General features: G+C 42.2%; 1 protein-coding gene across 1 annotated transcript; it reads left to right on the top strand.

The window, feature by feature from the left end:
• The first annotated feature begins 7,244 nt into the window (after positions 1–7,244).
• On the top strand, positions 7,245–21,041 carry TUBB6 (tubulin beta 6 class V). Its single transcript, XM_090039647.1, has 4 exons — positions 7,245–7,470; positions 8,253–8,361; positions 9,520–9,630; positions 17,963–21,041. The coding sequence occupies exons 1-4, from the start codon at positions 7,414–7,416 to the stop codon at positions 19,024–19,026; spliced, it is 1,341 nt and encodes a 446-aa protein (XP_089895773.1). The 5' UTR covers positions 7,245–7,413; the 3' UTR covers positions 19,027–21,041.
• Positions 21,042–22,735: the final 1,694 nt, after the last annotated feature.

The following is a 22,735-nucleotide window of genomic DNA, read 5'->3' as shown; positions in this document are numbered from 1 at the left end:
GTCACTTTGACCATATCCTCCTGTTTTTTCTAGGCATTCCATAGTGATTATTTCACTTGATTCACTTCAAGCTCCTAGCCATAACCTGGCAAGGGCCTTCCTAACTCTGCCTCATCTTATTTATGAGTTTGTTTCCTAGCGTGCCAGGCCTTCCCCATACCCATTCACCAGTGATGGCAGTTTCAGCCAGCCTCTTGCCCAGCCATCCCACAGCTGTCTTTGTGCTTTGTTCCATGCCACAGTCTGCAGAGCATGTGAGCCCTGAGCTAATCTAGAATTAAATTCTATTCCCCTCACCTCAAATCCCACCTCAGGACATACTTCTGACATACTCCGTCAAAAAAAATTCTAATGCTCATTGTGGTTAAGGTTAAGAACTGCTTGGGAGACTTTGTTTTGTTTTTTAATCCAGTTGCAAATCTGAAGCAAATATTTTGTAAAAAGTAGCAAATACATACATTTGCCTTGCTTTCCCCAGCCTTCAAAGATGCCTCTGAGCAGAAGCAGTCTATTTCTCTGCTCACACAGTGCCTAGCACAAAAGTACACCTATCGTAACTGCCCACCCCCACCTTCATAGCTCTATATAAATGCTTAGTTAGAGGCCATCATGTGTTCTTGACAAATCATGGAAGTGATCCATTTAACATCATTTATCATTTCAATTCACTATAGAGAGGTCATTTAAACAAAGCAGAGCTGAATCTGAACATTTCCTGCACAGAGAATACAATAGTGTTCCCCCTCTGTTCCCCAAAGCAATGCATTCTCTTTTGTAGACAGCACATAAAGTAATCCTGTATCCTCCACTATCCTGGCCACACTGTTTAGCCAATGGACCATGAAATGGATTATTCAATGTGGGCGGGCAGTAGGATGAGCCCTGGGCATGGGCCAGACTGACCTCTTACATTCTCAGCATTCATAAGCCTTTAAATCAGCATTATAGCAACACTTAACAGCCTACAGCCATGTGCAGCAGCACACAAGTTTGGCTTCAGTGCCGCATATTTTCCAAGTCTATTTAGTGCATATATGATTTCTACCCCACTAATAATCCTTGACCAAAATCCTCCAGTGTTCACTCAAAGGAGTGACTTCAGCTGCTTCCATGTAATCAAGATGAGACTGCATTCCTTCAATGGGTAGTGCCACCATGCCTTTTCACTGCAGATTATCAATTTAAAAATAGGCTGGGGTTTGTTGTGTTGCAGCTTTGGCTACCCTCTTTGTGCTAAGCCTGGATGTGATTGCTAGGAATGTAATTTGAGAGAATCATTTGTCAAGAGGCCTAGAAGTGGTATGGTGAGATGGTTTGAACATGTGTGACATATGAATGGGTGCTGTGTTGGCCAGTGGATGCATCAGGAAGGGTGGAGGACAAGAGGAAATCATCTTTAGAATAAAAGGGAGAGACAGGGAGAAAGAGAGAGAGACAAAACAGTGGGCAACTGGTAAGAAACAGTATAATTGACTTTACTTTCCTACATTCCCAATATAGTCTCATTGTCTCTCTTAGCCAGCTGAATCACCTTCACTTGCAAGGGAGTGGACCTCATCTGAAAAGAATACTTCACTTCATTTATATGCTATAACTAGCAATGTAGATGGGACTGTAACCCTTTTGTTCTAGAAACCTATTCCTTATATTCAAATCAAAGAGGATAACAAATTGAGAACTACATTTTATGCAAACCTGTTTCCTTTACTAAAACAGGAAAAAAAAATTTCAGAAGATGCTTTTCCCTGATAATCTTGAGACTTACTCTGTTGGCATTAGGATTCAATTATTTTCCTTTTTATTTGTGTTTCCATCACTCAAAGCAGAAGATGACACTTAATAAATGGTGTAAGATGATGCTTAAATAAAAGCTGGCAAAATGCTACAGACACCCTTGACATTCATTGTGTTCAATGCTTCTCCTAGTAGCAGCCATCACTTCCATTTTTTGACAGTTCAACTGATTTTCCTTGAATCCCTTCTTAGAGGGATATGGCAAGTGAAATGCAACTACACTGAATCTCAGTTTAATTAAGGGGAAAAGTCGCCTGTCATCTGCATTACTGATAACACTGCATCCTGATGAGACAAAGGTCTCAGACTTGTCATTGTCTCATGCCTACACTGAAGAAGAACAAACCAGAATCCAGAAGTTCTCCATTGCAGATGGTGTTTAGGAAAGGAAAACAGATACCCAGGCACTACCTTCTGAGATCCCTCACGAAGGAAGCTAGGCACACACTCTGGACACTCTACAAGTAAATCAGCAGTAGCTCACCTGTACCACTTGGGCTGGGCTATCGAGATGGTTGTATTATACTCCTGTTTTGTTTTGTTTTTTTTGGCACTCTCTGCCTCAAATAAGATTACAAAAGTATCTGAGATATGTTGATAGAAAAGCAGGGCACAGACCAAATTCTGCTTTAACTTTTAATCTCCTTGCTGTTCTAAATTTAACATTACATTACTTCTCTTGGGAAACTTCCAGGTAGTTTAATCCCCAATTTTGCACTAACTCAGACAGTTTACAGTCTGATGACGTCTGCTCTCTGCATCTGCTGCTTTTAAACAGATTTTAATCCATCATTTAAGTCTACAGTTAAAAGATGTGGCCACAATGCCCATAGAACACACCGAACACATACATCCTTCGCATCTCCCCTGCGGCAACAGCAGTTGCCTAGCAGGCATGATTACCAGCCCTGCAAATGTTCCTGATTCGGTTACTGATAATGATAACACTGTTATAGAAAACACTGATAAGTAAAAAAGGCTGTAAAAAATGTTGGTCTCTCTCAGAACAGAAATGGCAGTAATTCATTGTCTCTCAAATGGGAAAAGATTGAGACCGGATTCTCAAAAGCACGTGCTGAAAACAACGTATGCATCTTCCTGTCCACTAGTATCATCAGTAAGGAGAGTGTCTGCAGGAGAGAAATTTCCTCCTACACAGCTCACAGAATTTGCTCTGGGCTCTTCTCAGAGCATTTTCCTCTCACAATGCTTGATCCTGCACTTCTGAAGTGTCATTTACTTAAAGGGATGAGAACTTGGGAGCACAGAGAAAAAGCCATTGCATTAACAGGACTACCACCTTTGACAGCCACATTTTCAAGGAGGAAAAAAGGCAGGAATCAGTGAGCTGGAACTCTGACTCACAGGGAAATAGCGGTCACTGCCCCTTCTATGACCTAAAGTCACACTTAACATGAAAATAAATGACTAAATAGAACATCTGTTGCAGTAATACTGGAGATATGATATATGATATCCTTTTATGCTAAGGATGGAAGCTACAAAACACCTGACATAAATGAATTCACATAAGCAAATTGATTTTTTCCCTGTTAAATACCTCAACTAGTTTAACTGTAATGTAACAAAATAAATATATTTCATAACAATACATTTGTACCAAGTTTAATTGAGCCTCTTAATTTATATGCACCATATATATGTACGAGAATGGATATATGGAAACCAGATGCATTTTAAATATTTCTATGTCTTTTTGCAGCTTTGGAAACTGCACAATGGTCAAATGAAACAAGAAATAGCAAGTGCTTTGATTTCCTCTTCAGTTTTTGATGTAGGAGGAGTTTTATTTATAAGATTGCTGACATGCCAATCCTTAGTGAGATGTGGGTTTTGAATATTGTTTTGATAATGTGCTGCTTCTTGTAAAATTATGCTGGTAGTACATGATGGATGCTTGTAGATATTCTTGTAAATCAAAATAAGATGGCTAAAAATGACAAAAGATTAGGGAAATCTATCTGCATTGCTAATAATCATATTAATATCTTACAGTAACATGAACTTCTTATTACCCCTTAGAATTTTTTCTACTAAGTAGGAACATTTCACAAAAACAGTATATTTAGGGTGACCAGCTTTTCAAAATGAAAAGGTGGCACACGTCTGCCTCCCACCCCTTCACCCCCCCGCCATGGGCGGCATGGCTGGAGCAGAGCCTGTGGGGGTGGGGAGGATGTGGGCTGTCTGCTGCTGGGCTCAGGGCTGCCCACCTTGCTGCCCTCCCCTTGAAGGCCTCTGCAGGCCAGCAGCCAGGACCCAGCACAGGACGGCAGAGATACTCAGTGCTGCTGCTGCTGCTACTACCAACCAGGAGCCCCACACCAGCCCAGGTGCACCCTGCCCACCTGGAGGCAGCAGGGGCAGCAGCAGTGGTGTGGAGTTGTGCCCCCCTCTGCTGCTGAAAGGGCAAGGGGTGCCTCATCATGGCAGCATGGCTGGTGTGGGGCTCCCAGTGGTGGCAGCAGCAGCAGCAAGCCTCCCCACCCCATTCCACCCTCCCACACCAGGTCCTGCCCACTGGGCCACAGAAGCCACATGGGGAGGGCAGCAGTGCAGGGAGCCCCGAGCCCTACAGTGGAAAGCATGAATCCACTCCCACCCTGCATACAAATCTTGGGGGCACATGTCCCCCCCATGCCCCTTCCCCAGCAGTGCACAGAGAGATGGGGAACCAGCCCCCCCCGTGCCTCCCAGACAAGCCATCCCACTTCCCCAGCTAGGCCTTGTGGCTGTGCATTCCCACCCTGGTCCTGGGCCCCAGGCCCCACATACCCCTTGGCTGGGCAGTATCCCCAGGCCCACTCCCTCCCTCACCATGGAGGCCTCAATCTGTGCCCCACCCCCAGCCTTCCCCCCTTAGATCTACCTGCAGGCAGCTGGGGGATCTGCTCTCCTCTGTATTGTTGGCCATGTGCATGTGTATGTAAACACACGTGCACATGGTACCCCCTGCATCCTGCTCCCCCCAGCTCCAGGCAGACCCTTGCAGGCTGGAACGCTGCCAGCCTGCAAGGGGAAACCCATGGTCTCCTGAGTTTTTCTCCTTCAAAGGAGTAAATCTGTGTTTTTCCATGGAGAAAGGATAACCCAGTTCCCTGCACATGATACTGTGATGATAGATGACAGTGGCGAGGGGAATCTGGGACAAATGCTGTCCCAGAGTCATTCAGCCTGGGACCAGGACTTTATGTTTATATTTTAGGACTGTCCCGCCCAATTAGGGATGGGTGGTTACCCTAAGTATACTAAAAACAACTACTTTTCCTGAAAAGCAGGACACAGCTTAATAATCAAACCTCATGGCCACTAAACAGGGCTGGTGTTTTTATAGGACAATTCAAAATATTCCTTGTGGTGCTTTTTTCTGACTGATGCTCATAGCTAAGAGAGAGATGACTATGTCTGATGTTATTGCTGTTTACTATGGCAACTTGTCTGGGACTTCCACACTTCATCCTGCATTACAGAATCCTTCTCCTTTATGACTCAGTATTTATTAATTTTCACAAGAACTAGAGACTCAGTTTAAAGGTGCAAAATTGAGATAGAAGAAGGTATGTTATAACCTTCTGTTTATTCAAAGAACAGGAACAGTATAACATAGGCAATGGCAGTGTGCGATTCCCTACACAAACGAGTACTTGAGCCACGATGCCATGGCACTCTGTAACACCATGGGATTCCTTTAAGAGTGCTGCACAATATCAGCACTGTTAAGTATCTAGACACCTACACGATTGACACTATAAACCAATTCGAGGTGGGCTCCAGTCAGCTTGAACACAAGACTCAATTTAAAATTATAAATAATATGTGCAAATGATGCACATATATTTAGACCACTTCCTTTACACAAGTGGTTCGAGTGATATACTGGGCATATCTATGTGAGACATTTACTGCAGAGCTGCCTGATTAACTCTGCTATAAAGTCTCAGCATCTACATGTGCTAGGCCTATTAGGCTGCAGGAAACTAATTAACTCCGTCATCAGTATTTGTAAACACAAGAACTATCCTATGGCATGGTTTAGTGAACAGCAATGCATGTGTAGACACTGACCTGGCTGGCTGTCTCCACACTGGAGCACCCTTGTGCCCCAATTGGCCCCTCCACAGCACGTTGAGCTGGGTCAGAGCAGCTCCCTGGGTCCCTGCCAGCTGGGGCTGCTCTGACCCAGCTCGATAAGCTATGGTCCCAGGCACACGTGTAAACATGGTGCCTGGGAACAATAAATGCTGGCATGGCGTGCGTCAGAGTTTATTGCATTGCGTTAATATCATGTGTAGACGCACCCACAGAGGAATTATTTATGGGTGCGAGACAGGCAGGGTTTGGCCCTAAACATTATTTATGTTTTACCAACTGCTTCTGATACCATGTCTGTTAGGATGTACATAGTCATGGGTTTGTACAATTCATCAAGTTGTTTGGAGAGGCATTCAGATGAAAGATGCCTAACATACTGGTCAATATTGTCACATTGTTTCCTTGTAGTCCCCCACCGGTATGTCTGTATCTGTTTATTGTCTCTGGTCTCATACTTAGATTTGGTGCTGGAAGCATCTTTTGGTTTTGTGTTTGTACAGCACATAACATAACGTAGTCTCCATCCATAACTAGGCTGCTATATATATATATATATATATATATACACAGAAAAAAATAATTCTAGAATGGCAACGCTGCTATTGTTATAAGACTGATGTGTGGGCTCCTATTTTGAGCACAGGATGTAGTACTGAGAGTGACTGAGAATTCTAACTCTGGCTCTCATATTCAGGTCCAGAGACTGCAAACCCTTACTCATGTGAGTAATCCATTGAAGACAATGGTTTCCCTCTGTATAAAATGAAGATAGTCTTTACGTTGTAGGTAAGGCTAAATTGTCTGATGCTTGCAAAACATGGGTTTGTGTAGGAGTGAAGTGTGGTGAGAAATATCTGTGACTTTTTCTTGTATATGTATGAAGTGTGTTGTTACATGGTAAATACTAATCACAACATGCAAGAGCTAGTAATTATTTCTCAACTTACCTAATGCTAGAATTAAAAAAAAAAATCACAACACAACCATAAAACTTTAGACTATCCACAGTCTGCTCTCAGCAAAATACAACTGCCTTTGCTCTAGTCTGATGTTACTGGAAGACAGGGAGAGACATGCTATACAAGTTTGATGTGTTATTAACAATTATATTATGATCACTGTTTTTGTTACTACTTTGAGCTTTGTCTGTTATAAATACATACTTTGGAGTAGAGGTAATACCAACTCCCACATGGTTAATGTTTTGGACTGTTCCACTTTGGCCCTTAACAGCACTGTGGACTAGAAATGATAGATGAGATGAAATGCCATTCACAGAGATCCAGCCCCAGGGGAGGCTGGCCAAAGCCAGTTGCTTAGCCTGGGCTGGCTGTTTGTGCAGGGAAGCTGCACACTGAGGAGAGCCTGGGAGGGAGGATCACAGTCCTGAGCCAATAAAGCACTCACTGAGACTGCTGAACTCTGCAAAGAGTCAGAGAGAGAGAGAGAGAGAGAGAGAGGGCAAGAAAAAAGGGGAAAGAAAGATTCGGCCTTGCAAATATCGCAATGAGGGAAATAGTGCACATCCAGGCTGGCCAGTGTGGAAATCAAATTGGAACAAAGGTAAGAGATCTTTCCCACCCCTAAATAGTAACGTTAACTTGCCTACTTTTTACTAAGAGCTGTATGTAGCGGCAGATACTTTACATTGCTATCACAGCTCCTGTTTAAGCTTTCAGCAGCACAATGAAATGGCTGTGAAAAGCCTCATTGCCTTCATGTGTTTTTTTTTCTTGAGAAACTTCAGGATAATTGGCAATTTCACTCGTTGCTCTCCATGCCACGTTGGAGAATGTTTCTCTTGCAACAAAATAGGCTCTGACCTCTCTTGAGATCTGTGCATATAGACTAGGCAGCTGGAAAACTAGCAAATAGGGAACTAAAAAACTCATCTCCTTCATGTGACCATAAAAGGCTTTGGAAAAAAATTGGAATGAAGGAGGAAAAAATGACTGGGGACAGTGGATTAAAAAAACAAAAAAGACAGCAAAAATAAAAACCGTCAAATAGCCATAAAAAAATACTGTGGAATCCCAACCGTTTGTATGGTTGGTTTGAAATCCTGGTGCCTGTCTGCTTGGCTTTGTCTTTCTCCAACCCCACCCCATCTCCTCGCTGCTGTTCAGGCCAGGCTGGGGGTAGGGAGGGGCTCAGAGGAGCAGTTCTCAGACATGCCAAGAATTCAGCAGCTGTTACTGCAACACATGCCTCCAAGGGCTGCCCTGTCCCTGCCAGGATTTGGATAATATGACGTCCCTGAAAGAGATGCTTATTGCTTTAGCAAAACTGAATCTAGTGGTTGTGCTTTAACCAAGTTTCTCCCACTTTTTCTTTCCCCCCTAAAGTTTTGGGAAGTGATCAGTGATGAGCATGGCATTGACCCAGCGGGAGGGTACGTCGGTGACTCAGCACTGCAGCTGGAGAGAATCAATGTCTACTATAATGAATCATCTTGTAAGTGTATGGCGGCAGTTGCCTGACGAAAAGTCACAAGGGGAGAAGGACGGGTCCTCCCTTAATGGGAGGAGGCGTGTGAAGAAAGCAAAGGCTTATTCATAGCTTCAGCTACAGACTTGATGAGACATGTGTGCATGGTTTTATTTGGAACCCATCATCCAACATCTGCAGTTACTTTCTCAGCAGAGGGGAATGGTGCAGGACAGCTACAAAACTATCAGTTATGGGGATTTTTTTGTTTTTTAGCTTGTGATAGATATTCTCTTGTAAGATGTGATTAATTCACGTAAACGTGCCTCAGCAGTTGGCTGATGCTAAACAGTCCATTTTGCAATTGTACATTCATAGTCCATTGACTATGATTTCAGAAGCTATCAGAGTTGAGCCTTTCTATGCTGGGAGGATCGGTGGTGATTCAGTGAAGCAGCCGCATCCCTGAATATTGTGTTCCAGAATGGCTGGTGTGGAAGGTGCTGTGCTGCTCAGGGAGTTGCCCCCGGTACGATCTGTAAAACTGCAAACAAGACTCCCTGTGCACATTCAAGACACTTTTAGTATGTGTGGAAGTGTCACTGTGTCCTGGACAAATTCCAGCTTAGGGCATTCATTTTGTCTGCATGAATCTATGCTCTAATTTTAAGTGGAAAAGGCATTCTTTGCTTCCTGTTATTAATTGTTATGCCGTAATGGAGCACACTGTTTTCCACCTCTTAAACTGGCTCCATTTCAGTCAAGGAAGGAAATTATTCCTTAAAGTATAAATTTGCAAAGCATTTTAAGATCATTTGAATGAAGGCCCTTTCATATGATTATGTACAATTACAATTACAGCTGCTTACCAAGAACATGCAACTCATTTTGCCAGAAAGTTGTCTTTCTGGAAACCAACTGGTAAAAAGCTATTTTAAAATACAGTTTAGGAGGGTGCATATGATTGAAACTCCCAAATGATTTAAATCAGCTACTTAATCACAATAATTTCTTCTGTAATGCTTGAGAAGAAAGATTCCTATTTAGGAAGATGAAAGCTGTATAAAGATACACAAGCAAGCTAAACAGCTTAAAATGAAATATAGTTTGTTCATATATTAAGAAATATAAAAGAAGAAATTAGCCATTTTCATATACTAAGAATGTATTGACTTTTTATTGTAGCCCAGAAATTTGTACCCAGAGCAGTCTTAGTGGACTTGGAACCAGGAACCATGGATAGCGTACGATCAGGTCCATTTGGTCAACTCTTTCGACCTGATAATTTCATCTTCGGTATGTGAATAGCATCCTTGCTTTTAAAAATAGATGGTCAGTTACCAAAAAAGTAACTTTTAAGTTAAAATGTACCTTGGGTAAAAAGCATGTGAGCTGGGCTGTTTCCTCTACCCCAAGCAGCTGTAAGTAACCATTACTAACAAAAATTGAGAATCTAATGACACAATTCAAACTAACCAAAAAAATAACCTTTATCCAAAATACGGTCAAACACCACTCTGTTAATTACACTGAAAATCCCCTCAATTGCACAAATTTACTAAACATTCTCTGTGATATTCATTCTGCTACTCTACACCGTGCAATATCTATTTCATGTAAAGAAAAAATCCTGGGGGCTTCTATACTTTCATTAAGAAGAAATAGGGAATGAAAGACCTACCCTTGCTTACATAATCCATTAATAGTTGGATACCAATGAGAAATGGAGGAAAACAAATGACAAAGTACAGAACAGACTGTCATACACAATCTAGCACTAGGATGGTTGTTTTCCAGTAAAATTAGGAACTAACTTAAAACCAAACAGAACTGACACTGAAAGAAAATGGGGAGTTTCCATCCCATGTTGTTATTTTTCCAGGAAGCAAAGGCAGACCTGAAACAAGACCACAGACCCCAGCAATGGGAACTTTGGAAAAGCCAGTTTCTGAATTTCCATTACACAGACCAAACCAACCCCCTGAAAATTAATTCACCTAAGCATTGGAATCAGAACTTTGCAGACAGCACCCACCTCTAAATACAGCCAAATGAGTAGAAAGTCTCTCTTGAACAATAGGTTGCTGTACTGTGCTCTCTTCCTGCCAAGCAAACAATGAGCTAATGCCACATGATTAAGTGGTGTCTGACGCTGAGTCTACAGCCAGCATCAGGCACTTTCCTCCAAATCTGCTGAATAATGCAGAATGGCTGCCTTTGAGCTCAAGCAATAATCTATTATGTCAGACGCCAACAAAGCCTTTCATTTTCTGTTATATCTGTTCCGAACAAAAGACTTCGTGGCAGCAGCTGGTAATTCCATACTTGCCATATTCCAAACCACTGAGACTTATGCTGATAGGGAGAGATTTCAAGCAGCCTTTTTTGCCCTCCCTACTGAAGTCCGTATCAAAATAGGTCACAGTTTAGGTGTATTAAATACCTTTAAATTTCTTGAACATAAGGGGCTTAGTCCTACTTTCTTCCCACACTTTCCAGTAAGATCAAGGAGAAGTTTTGCATGTGCAAGAAATATGCAATCAGGATTTTAATTACAGTTTGCATTAACAAGCTAACTGACCTAAAGGAAAGCTTCCTAGGAACTCTCCTGCTGTTTGTTTTTCTTGCTGTGCTCCTGTTTCCTAAGCTCAAGGTGGATGTGGATCACACCCACTTTGGCTATGTCACATTCAGGAAAGCTCAATGGTCTGCAAACAAATGCTGCACCAAATTCACTGAATATAATTAGAAGTGGATTTATTTAAACGGGAACAACCATTTCCCTACTTCCCTTATTTAAATGGAAGCAACCATTCTTCCATCAGCCAAAGTGTGCTCAGTATTGATTTAGCTTAAGTCAATTCCCTACCAGTTTAAAAGTGAACATACAATGGGGATGCCCTGATTTATCTTAGATTGTAAAATCTTTGGGACTAGGATCATCTATTTGTTCTGTGTTTGTACAGTTCCAAGGGCAATGAGGTGTCGGGTGCGTGAGTAGGACTTCAAGGAATGCAAATATTACAATACATAAAATAAATTAATAAGTAGTGTTTGTATTTAAAGTTACAGCAGTGTCACTTTTAATTGTTTTAAAATGAGATTAAATAAAATTGGGGCAAAATGCCATGAGTAATCTTAACTCAGTTTAAGCCAAGTTTACATCAAACTGAAAATAGTCAGGGTAAGCAACATTAATATGAGGAAGGTTTAAACAGAATCCAAAGTATCTACAGAAGTCACACAGCTATGGAAAAAACACCAAAGTCTTAAATTTACCTCCAAATTTATCTTGTATAGTTTCCCCATCAATAAAATGAAGAGGCATTGATATTATGAAGATTTGGTATTAGCTGGGAAGCCTTAATTTGGCTGTCATCACAGGCACTTTCTTCCATGGGAAGCCTGCCTGATTCTGTGCACAAAATGAACCATCTCAGGGGGTACACAGAGATTGTGCAAGATCTACAGGACTCCTCCCTCATTTGTTGCAAAAATCAAAAGTAGAGAATGAGACTGGAGATTGTAGGAGGAGAAAGCATGGCCTTGTGGTCTGAAAACGGGATTCTATCTCTGCCTCTGCCAGAGGTTCCACTGTGATTCTAAATATGAAACGTTTTTCACAGCTGTTGCTAATTACACGTTTGTAATTTTTTTGAGCATCTGACTTGAGACTTTGGAGTCCAATTTGCACACATGCTGAGCACTGGCAGTTGCAACTTAATGCAATAGGAGCTCTGATAGGATTTATAATGCTAAGGCTTACATATCTAAGATGGAATACCTAATGCTAGTGAACCTTGTCTGCCAATGCTAGCAAATACTTTTAACCCCAATCCCTCTATGCCTCAGTCCCTGCCTGTAAAATGGGGGCATTAATGCCCACTCACCATACAGAGGTGATATGAAAACAACTCCATTAATGCCGCTTAGCACATTGATACTATAGTGCAGTGGCTCCTCACCTCAGGGTGCAGCCCAAATCAGGGTCATGGGGATCCGCCTCTTACTTTGTCCCTCCGCTTGTGGGGTTCTCCTGGCACATGGTCCATGCAGCTCTTGCCACTGCTGCTCCCTGCGATCCCGGCCCAGCCCAGGCTCTGTTGGTGCTGCTAAGCATGAGTGAAATGGCAGCGGGGCCAGGTATTGCGACCTGGATTTAAGGCACAGCAAAAATGATTGGGAGCCACTGCTATAGTGAATAGAGTTACAGCATGCTACAGTGAGCACCACAGAAAAGCCTGTAAAGAAATTAGTATTTTTGTCCTCAGGGCATTATTTGAATAGCATACAATGCATAAGGCACTGGATCATACACTGAATAAAAAGCTGAAAGTCAAAGGTTCACCCAATCCTAACAGCCCATAGCGTGAGGCAAGGGCAGATCAAGGGAGCAGGGGGTGCACTTGCACTCCCCTTTGAATCCTGCTCTGCCCAGAGCTTAAAGTCAACTGCCTGGCAGTGGTGGTGGTGGCAGCAGCAGCAGTTCTAATCAGGGAGCAGTGAGCGAGTCAATTAACTTCATTTGAAGACCTACCTTATAAACCAACCTGATTCCTTATAAACTCTTCATTCCACAGGTGTTAATAACCCTCTCCTTTTTAATGGTTCTTAATGGTTCCACTACTCAAACCAACCTTTCTTCTGGAATTCTGTTAGTTGCTCCTAACAATGTAGCTCTTAGTCTACAGCTGTGCAGACTATATTTAGCTCTAGCTAGAAATGTTAAGTCAGGTGTGGAAATTTTTACTCAGGTATGAAAACTTTCAGAGAAGCATTGGATGCACTGTCAAGATACTCAAGAAGGCTTGATTTCATTTTCGGAATCTGAAAGAGATGTACATCTAATTCTAATGACTACAGGACTAATGAAACAACAAAATGAAGTCTTTTGAGTATTTTTGTCTAGTTAGTTGTATTGTTATACATAATGTATGATATGGGAAAATAATGCACATTTCAACAAAGTTATTTTTATTTTTGCTTCAGTTGAACTGCAAAAGGTAGACCTATGCCCCCAGCATATTAGTAATGCTTCTAGGTTTTAACTAGAGAAAAATGCTTGTGTTATATGTGATTGAGGCACCACACCATCTGCATCCCCCTTTCCAAAATCCTAGATCTGCCTCAGGGATTAGGTGATTAAGGCATGCTAGATTGTGTAGCTAATAGCACACATGGGATATGTGCTAACATCATATCCATTTCCAGCTTGAATGATCATGTATTCATTTACAGCTGGGTTGATTAGGAGAAGCATTCTGCATGAATCAAGAATGGGCCTTGGACTCATAGCTTTAGAATTGTAGCAAAAGAGGCCTATACCCTGGCCACACACTGAACAATCACCATAAAGTAAAACAGAATAGCAGTTTAGTATGTGTGTACTGAATGAGATAAGAATCCTGGATTCATTCTGATTCCCATTCTCACCATCTATCCAGCCCCCGGTGCCTTCTCCCTAAGGCTTTCATCAAAACTCCAGTCTCTTTATTCAAGTCAACATCAATTTCCCACTCCGGGCTCACTTGCCTCTCTCAACCCAATAATATTCTGCTACAATCCTTTTGCTTGTGAGAAGTACATCTCTTCCTGTGCCCCTTTTACCTTCATCAGCCCTTCACCCTCACTGTCCTTGTCCAAACAACCCTCGTTTCACAGAGAAGTAAGGGTGAAAGGGACCTCAAGAGAGGAGCTCACTTAGTTTAAGCAGGGATCAAACCTGCAACTGTGGTGTTATTAGCACCATGTTTTAACCAACCAAGTTACTGCTTTTTCTCTCCCTAGATCCTTATATAGTCCAGTGCACCCCATCTCCTTGTCTAACCAGTCATAGAGTAAACAGACTCCTCCAAATCTAGTCCTTTTCCTTCTCCTAGATGTGGCTTTTGCCTCCTCTCCATTTTTATCAATTGGCTTCCTGTTGCACATTGTCTGGGTGCTTGTATTAGGACATGGAGCACAAGAGGGGGCTCCTTTTTCTCGGTTGCTAGACCCAGAGGCATCCCAGCCTGATAATGGAATGTACAGTCAGCACTAAGTCCTATGTAAGATGGAGCATGCTTAGGGAGGATGGAGTCTTTGGTAGTTTTAGTTAGTAGAATCAAATGAGTCTCTACTGAGTGTATATGTAAATATGGGTGGATTTTCATAAAATCCACATCCCTGACACAAAGGCCATTCCCAGCCAAATTGCAAATCCCTGTTCCAAAGCACAGGGCAGCACAACTTAAAAAAACACCATGTGTCTGGGATTTAACATGGGCAAAACAATTTATTTTCCCTTTCTCTTAAAACAGGGCATCCAAAACAAACAAACAAAAAATCCAGCATGGGGCAGGCAAATATCTAGTATCAAAAACTTCAACTCAGACAGTTTAAGTTTCATCATGTTATAATCAACTGATAATGGAAAATGCTGAGCACATGTAACAATTGGCAATTCTACCAGGCCTACTTTTACTACTGTTTTTGTTTCACCAGTTGGACTTTAGATTGGCAGAAATATTTGCTGTAAATTACAATTTAAAGAAAGTCAGCATCAGTAAACTCATGGCCATCTACCAGAGCCTTACAAACTGCAAGCTTTTGCAGTCTTTCATTTTACTTAGAGATGTCACAAGCAACATAACAGATCTTTAATTAAGATATATTAATCTGAGAATTTAGAGTATTCATTATATAGCAAAACATCTTCTGAAGTCCTCACCTTTATCATTTTCTCAGGAGAAGAAATCTATAGGTAGTTCCAAACCAAATTCAATTCAAGTTACTTTATCAAATGTAAACTGTTGTCTCATAACTTAAACAGTTTTATTTCTGCCTCCATGGTATAATGGTATCATCAGACAAATGCCATTCAAATATACAGCTTTCTGCCACAGTTCTTTGTTTCATTTTATGGTAGACTGTTAGTTTTTCCCTCTTTATATCCCTCTCCAAATCAGCCTGTAGAGGACCAGTTTCCAATGCCTTGGATTTGTTTCCTGGCTCAATGTTATAAAATTCAATGGAAAATTTCCTACATTTGTTTATATTATTTCATTTGAAACTGAACAACTCCCCTAATTGTGACTGAGATGGATTCAGATTGCTGCATGGTTACAAACCTAATAAACTATAATAGGTGCTCCAAAAATACCTATAATTCTCTGAATCAAAGGAGACAAAATAAGTGTAACATTTGTGCTATTTATCTTACCACCAAACACATCCTATGCACCCACCTTGCTTTGAGAAACTTGCCTTTCCATGCTTCACATTTGTTCCCCATTAGTTTTCCATGTGTGTTTTCTACCCTTTCCTATTAGAGCCAATCCCTCCTATACCTTGCAGAGTAAGACACTGTAGTACAATCTGGTCCTTTAGTAGGATCCTACCATATGCACAGAACATTGGTTTTTGCTAGCATTCTGACTGATGTGGCTAGTCACTCTGGCTGAACAAAGGTAATTTGAAGTTTATTCTGTGCTGGAGGATATTGTTTTATGCTGTGCAGCTGGACAGGAAATACAGAGCTTCCCACATATTTAAAAATAAAATAAAATATAGCAACATATAGAACAATGCCTTTGCTAACCCAAAACAGAACAAGGAAACTGAAGCTTGGTGTAGTAAAGATAACATAAGTAATATTTGAACAATACCAAACCCCATGATGTAGGTGGTCCACAATATATACAGTGGGTCTTAAAGTGAGTCATGGAAATAAGGAAGGAGGAGAAGAGTAGATCAGAGCTTTGAAAACTAGAAAACCTGGGTGTGATTGAGGAGTACCTTATACATTGCATTTGGTGGGACTATCCAGTAAGTAATAATTAACCTGGTCCTCTCTTACAACCTTCTACTAGCAAAGCAGTAGAACACTAAAGTACACTGGGAAGGACCCTTGGGAGTATCTGTTTTATATTGTCAGGGGATTCCTGACAATATAACTGTCTAAGCAGGGTGTAAAGGGAAGAGAAGAAGGCCTCAGAAAAAAGGTTCAACATGTTGTAAGAACACACTTGCTGAGGACCCTGTTAATACTGACATTTTGACCCAGGCAACAGGACCTAAAAAACCCAGTTTTGATTACATCAAATTAAACAACATGACATCTTCACATAAAATCAGTTTCTGAGGGCCAGCTCCTTTCTTGAATAAAATTTGAATTCCTTGTTGAAAACCAGTGACTATGGGACATGCTCCAAGTTCCTTTCCTTTAAAGACCTGCATCTCTGTTTTAGTTGCATATATGTCACATTCTTCATAAGGAGCAAGCGTTTACATGTAAACAGTGTCTTTGTGTCGATGGAATAAGGAGGATTAAGGGGGGTTACAAGATTCCAAAGCAAGTATTCAGCTTTATTGCTACATCTGCTTTGTAGAAGGCAAAAATAAAGGGCCAAAATTATCAGCGAATAATGAAAACTACTCATAAGAACAGACCAAAATAAACAGATTAATTTTTTCTAAAAATTTACAGAGCTCAAGCTGTCCAGTTCTCTCTAAAGTTCTAAGATGTAGGGACACAATCTCCATAGATTTTATGCCAGTGTAATGTAAGACTAACTGGGTGCATCTACAAATGAAATTAGCACGTGGCAATAAACTCTGGTGCAGTTAGCACTAGAATTTATTGCTCCCAGACACAGTGTTTACATGTGCATCCAGGACTGCAGCATGTTGAGCCACAGCAGAGGAGCCAAGGCTGGCAGGGGCCTGTTACCCTAGAGCTCAACATGCTGCAGAGGGGCTGGCTGGGGCACGAGGGTGCTCCCATGCAGAGCTACTCTGCAGGCAGGCCCTCATGCTGTAGCACCCTTGTGCCCCACCCAACCCCAGTCACCATTTACATATGCATTTCAGCACACTAAATAACTCTGCCATAGGATAATACTTGTTCTGGAAAGTACTATTTTACAGCAGAGTTAATTAATTTACTGTGCCCTAATAGGGGGTGCAAGTGTAGACAGTGATGTTTACTGTGGCGCTTATTAGTCAACTCCACAGTAAAGCACACACGTAGATGCACCCACGGGATAAAAACACCCTGTTCAGGATGACTGAAGTGTTGCATCTTGTGCATTAATTTACATATGTCCGAAGCGAGTGGAGATAAAAAGCCAAGAACCGAGTAAACATGGAAACTGAAGCGCTCTTCAGTGTAAAGCATGCTCACTCATGTAGACTCCCTCATACTTTAAAATGGGCCACCCACATTGGGGATGAAGTAACTTTGATCAGGCAGCACAAGTGACTTGCCCTAACGCTGCACAGGTTGCAATTTGTTGCCAGATAAATAAAGAGGGATTATTTCTGAGCGTGTAACTTGGCTTCTATAAAGATTTCAAAGCATGTTTGAAAGTGAAAATTCTTAGAAATGCTCATAAATGAAAAAGAAACTGCTGGCTAAGTGTAACACATGAAACAACAGCTTACACACTTAGAACAACTCATTGTATATATGTGATTTGAAGCCATTACACCTCTAAGCCTAAAAGAGTGGTGCAGCACATTGACCTGTGAGCTGCTTGCAAACTGCCTTGTTTGCTCTCCCCTACTTACTTCATAAGAAGGTACTTATGATGGTTTAGCACCTATCAATAACTTTTATATTTTCTTTCCTTATCCTATGTTATTTCAGGACAAACAGGTGCAGGAAATAATTGGGCCAAAGGACATTATACAGAAGGAGCAGAGCTAGTAGATTCAGTGCTCGATGTAGTAAGAAAAGAATGCGAACATTGTGATTGCTTGCAAGGATTTCAGCTCACTCATTCCCTCGGAGGAGGAACAGGTTCTGGCATGGGAACACTACTCATCAGCAAAATCCGAGAAGAATATCCAGATAGGATAATGAATACGTTTAGTGTCATGCCTTCTCCAAAAGTCTCTGACACAGTGGTAGAGCCTTATAATGCCACGCTCTCAGTCCACCAGCTGGTTGAAAATACGGATGAAACTTACTGCATCGATAATGAAGCTTTGTATGACATCTGCTTCCGCACCTTGAAGCTTACCACCCCTACATATGGAGATTTAAACCACTTGGTGTCTGCTACAATGAGTGGAGTTACCACATCATTGCGTTTTCCAGGCCAGCTGAATGCTGATCTTCGGAAGCTGGCAGTAAACATGGTCCCATTCCCACGCCTTCACTTTTTCATGCCAGGCTTTGCTCCTTTGACAGCCCGGGGCAGCCAGCAATACCGAGCACTCACAGTTCCAGAGCTCACTCAACAGATGTTTGATGCTAAGAACATGATGGCAGCCTGTGACCCAAGACATGGACGATATTTGACAGTGGCCACAGTCTTCCGAGGTCCCATGTCCATGAAAGAGGTTGATGAGCAGATGCTGGCCATCCAAAATAAGAACAGCAGCTACTTTGTGGAGTGGATCCCAAATAACGTCAAAGTGGCTGTTTGTGACATCCCACCCCGTGGCCTCAAGATGGCCTCTACCTTCATTGGTAACAGCACAGCTATTCAAGAGCTTTTCAAAAGGATCTCTGAGCAGTTTTCTGCCATGTTTAGGAGAAAAGCCTTCCTCCACTGGTTTACAGGAGAAGGAATGGATGAAATGGAATTTACAGAAGCAGAAAGCAACATGAATGACCTGGTTTCGGAATACCAGCAGTACCAAGAAGCTGCAGCAAATGATGGAGAGGAAGCATTTGAAGATGATGAGGAAGAAATCAATGAATAAAATGAATGATCTTATACCAGGCCAAAATTCTTATATCTGGATTTCTAAAATTAGGTTTAAAAACCCATATTTAGGCTCCAAAAGAAAAATGAAAATGTAGTTGATGAGTGTGTGCCCATTTAGATCCTGCTAACTTAAGCAAGACCTGGAGAAGCTTAGCACCTCTGAAACTCGGGCCATTTCTATTTAGGAGCTTAATTTTAGGTGCCTGATTTTAGAATTTTGGCATAAGAATCTGTCCAAGGAAATCACTAGATTTCTTCAAATAAGCAAAACTGTCTTTCACAGAAAGTTGTACAAGAGGCAGAATGGGAATGGGTATACATTTGGCAAAAAGGCTGAACTGTTTTAATCAAACTGAGAACAGCAAAAACTGGTGGGTCTTCAAAGTGTAATATGGCACTGAATGTACAGTACTGAACTTCCAAGAACTAAACTCTATTAATACAGAGAAAGAAATGTTTTATCCATGTTCAACTCCTTACATAGTAAATCTTGATACTGATATTTGACTTCAGACATTTAACACCAAAACTAAATAAAAAGAAGTATCCTCTCAATACAAGTGTTTTGACCCATCAATACCTAATACACTTAGAGTGAACTGAGGAAAAAAATGTTCACTAGAAATGTTTTCAAGAACTGTAATGCCTATGTACTCTCTGAACTTCTTTACCAACTTTTCCTAGGATATTCATACCATGTATACATGCAATCTATGCACTACATGACAGAACTTGTGCAGGCTTTCCAATCATATGCTTGAATCTAAAGGATTTAAGATAGTAAGAGGGAGGGATGCATACAAACTAATTATTGTGACTTACATGCTATAAAATGGATTTATATTTCAGATACTTTGGAATAACTCAATACAAAGGAAGAACAAAGCACCTCAAGAAAGCCAACCTTTAAAAGCATCAGGAATCTTTTGATCCCTGCTTTCTCCCTCTCAAAATACTGCTTGAGTCAATGTAGCACTCTTGAATTTTGCTAACAGTCTTGAATAATTTTACTAACCCTTTAATAATTTAATTTTGTTCCAATGTACTTCACCTATTATACTATAACAGTCTATTTGGGAATCAAGGAATTGGACAGAATGTTTCAAAGTACATGAGAAATAATTGTATTTTGGTTACAAGCCAATGTTAGCTGCATTGGTTTATCCCAATAACATCTATATTAACTTAACTCTAATTGTAGGTTTTCTGTAGAATGTGACCGTGGATTGAAGGTACCAATTGACTTCACTCTGACACAGGTGTATACCCGGACATGCCACCAGGAGGCTGGAAGGATGAGCTTTGAGAGTTGCATATAAGTTCACAGGGACTCTTCGGAATGACCAGTTATACAAAAAGGAATTATTACATAGAAAGAGATTGCAGTAAAAAAATTATAAATTGTGGGATACATTGTAATTGTGTATTGGAGTGTGCACAAAAAATGAGAGAACATTCCAAACGTGCATGAAGAATTAACGCCTAATTGTGTACAAAACAACCACCACAGAAAGGGGGGACTTGCTAACAAACAAGTTCACTGGTGTCCCACACATGACAGGCTATTAGCACCAAGGAAAAGAGGACAAACTTATTGTGTTCTTTAACTAAGCAAAAGAAGAGCCTGCTACTGTACTAACTTGTAAGATATGTTGCTATAGCGGGGTGGGCAATTATTTCGTCTGGAAGGCCACTTAATGCATTTTAGTGAGCTGTCGGGGGGCTGCAAGGGTAGCCTCTTCCCTTAACAGGCGCCCCATCCCTTGGTCTCTGTGTTGGGACTGGAAGTCCCACCTCTGACCTTTGCCACTGAACATCCCTCCCCTTGCCTTGGAAGTACTCCTTGGGGGGGAAGGGTTGTCATCTTGGAACTGGAGTGGGGAAAATCATTTACTAAAAAAATCAAACCAACTATAACATAATTTTATTTAAAAAAAATATTTTTGTCCCGATTTATGTGCGTCTGTATACTGTATATAGAAATGATTGCATAATAGCTCAAAATACAGTCTTACGCTTGCATAGTGTGTGTGTGGATTGAAGGAGGTGTATGTGGGGGGGGGTTGGGGAGTGATATGTGTGTGGGGTGCGGGTATGGTGGGTGGGGTGTGGGAGGTGTGGAGTATGTGGGTTGTGGGAATGTGTGTGGGTGCTGTGGGGTGGAGCATTCCTGGGAGTCCCCAGTGTGCAAGTCCCCAGAACCTGCAGGTGGTGGCAGCGAGTGGAGCCAGCTCCACCCAGCCCCATAGCGCACAGCTCCCTGCGCTCCTGCCCGAGTCCCTGGCTGCAGTGTGCAGGACCAGCCCCACAACATGCAGTTCCTGTGCTCCCACCTGAGTCTCCAGCCCCACATGTTGGCAGCATGAGGTGCTGGCCTTACAGTGCTCCAGCCTGAGTTTCTGGCTGCACATGGCAACAGGACGCAGGGACAGCCCCACCCGGCCCCATAGTGTGCAGCTCTTGCCCAAGTACTTGGCCACGCGTGCTGACAGTGTGTGGGACCAGCCTGGCCAGCCCCATAGCATACAGCTCCCTGTGCTCCCAGCCCCATTTCCCCCAACAGGAGTCCCTGGCCCCCGGCCTGGTAGGGCCCTTACCTGAATTCCCACTGTTGTAAGGAAGGAGGGCTGGGAAACAGGCACGGGGAGGCCAGGCAACAGCCTCTGCCAGGCAGAAGCTTCTCGTCTCTAGCAAACCCTGCCTTGGGGCTGAGGCCAGTCAGGCCAGGCTGGGGTGGGGCTGGTAGCTTAGCAACTGAAGCTGTACCTCCTGCACAGAGGCGCCAGCTTCCAGAGGGCAGCTGAGGGCCAGGGCCTGTGATCTTTCTTTTAGCTTACGGAGGGGCCCTGCAGGCTGGCTGGAATCACCTGGTGAGCTGGATCCAGCCTGCAGGCCATATGTTGCTCACCCCTGTGCTATAGGAACTAGAATAACAGCAAGCATAACTGTGCTTAGATAGAAAAGTCATAGCTGCCTTACATAGCTTGGATGGGATCTTGAAGCTGCCTGTTATAGTATAGCCAATTGCACATGAATTGTAATGAAGGGCTATGACAGGTTGAAGCTCAGTCATAGCTGCCTCCATTGAAACATACCCAGAAATTATTCTCTAAACACACCATATAACTGATGGGCTAACAGACATTTCTGCGCTCATCAAGTGATTGTTAGGACATCCTGTGTTACTGTCTGCACCCAGAATTAACGCCCAGAGGGCAGAGTGTGAAGTCCCATCAAATCTTGTGATTGTTTCTCCTCATTGTTCAGACATGCTCCTTTGGCTGCAGCTGTATGGAGCTTCAGGAAGAACTTCCCATGTTTTCTTCCTAAAAGGGAGTATCTTTCCTCTTCCCCCTCCTTCAGTAGGTGATCTGATTTTAAGTGAAAGACTCAGGTGCTCTGCAGTTGGAAAGTGCAAAGGATCCAGTCTGAATGAAGGTCAAAAAAACTTGCATGGGAGGGGACAGAGAATGAAGTAGGTCTACTCTTTCTTTCCCCCGCTCAACCTACCTCTTCAAGTCCTCTCCCTCACTTGCAGTTAAAACCAACGCCCTGCATCAGAAAGGGCCTGGGTTGGTGGAGGCATTGCTGTTTTCTTTCATTCCCACTCCCTTCACTAGCGAACCCAGGATTTGGGGTTTGAAAACATACAGAACAGCTCCTAGTCCTACCTTGTTCTGCTCTTCCTCTCCAGGCCTTCTACC

This window comes from Crocodylus siamensis, chromosome 3 (assembly GCF_052110815.1).
Source record: "Crocodylus siamensis isolate JL-2025a chromosome 3, ASM5211081v1, whole genome shotgun sequence".
Lineage (NCBI taxonomy): Eukaryota > Metazoa > Chordata > Crocodylia > Crocodylidae > Crocodylus > Crocodylus siamensis.
This window is presented reverse-complemented; position numbering and strand designations above follow the sequence as displayed.

What these genes read in the sequence shown, in the direction of transcription:
- TUBB6 (XM_090039647.1), top strand. Translation starts at nt 7,414, where the DNA reads ATGAGGGAAATAGTGCACATCCAGGCTGGCCAGTGTGGAAATCAAATT. An exon ending in GAAATCAAATTGGAACAAAG is followed by an intron (nt 7,471 to 8,252) that starts GTAAGAGATCTT and finishes TCCCCCCTAAAG; the next exon opens with TTTTGGGAAGTGATCAGTGA. An exon ending in ACCTGATAATTTCATCTTCG is followed by an intron (nt 9,631 to 17,962) that starts GTATGTGAATAG and finishes ATGTTATTTCAG; the next exon opens with GACAAACAGGTGCAGGAAAT.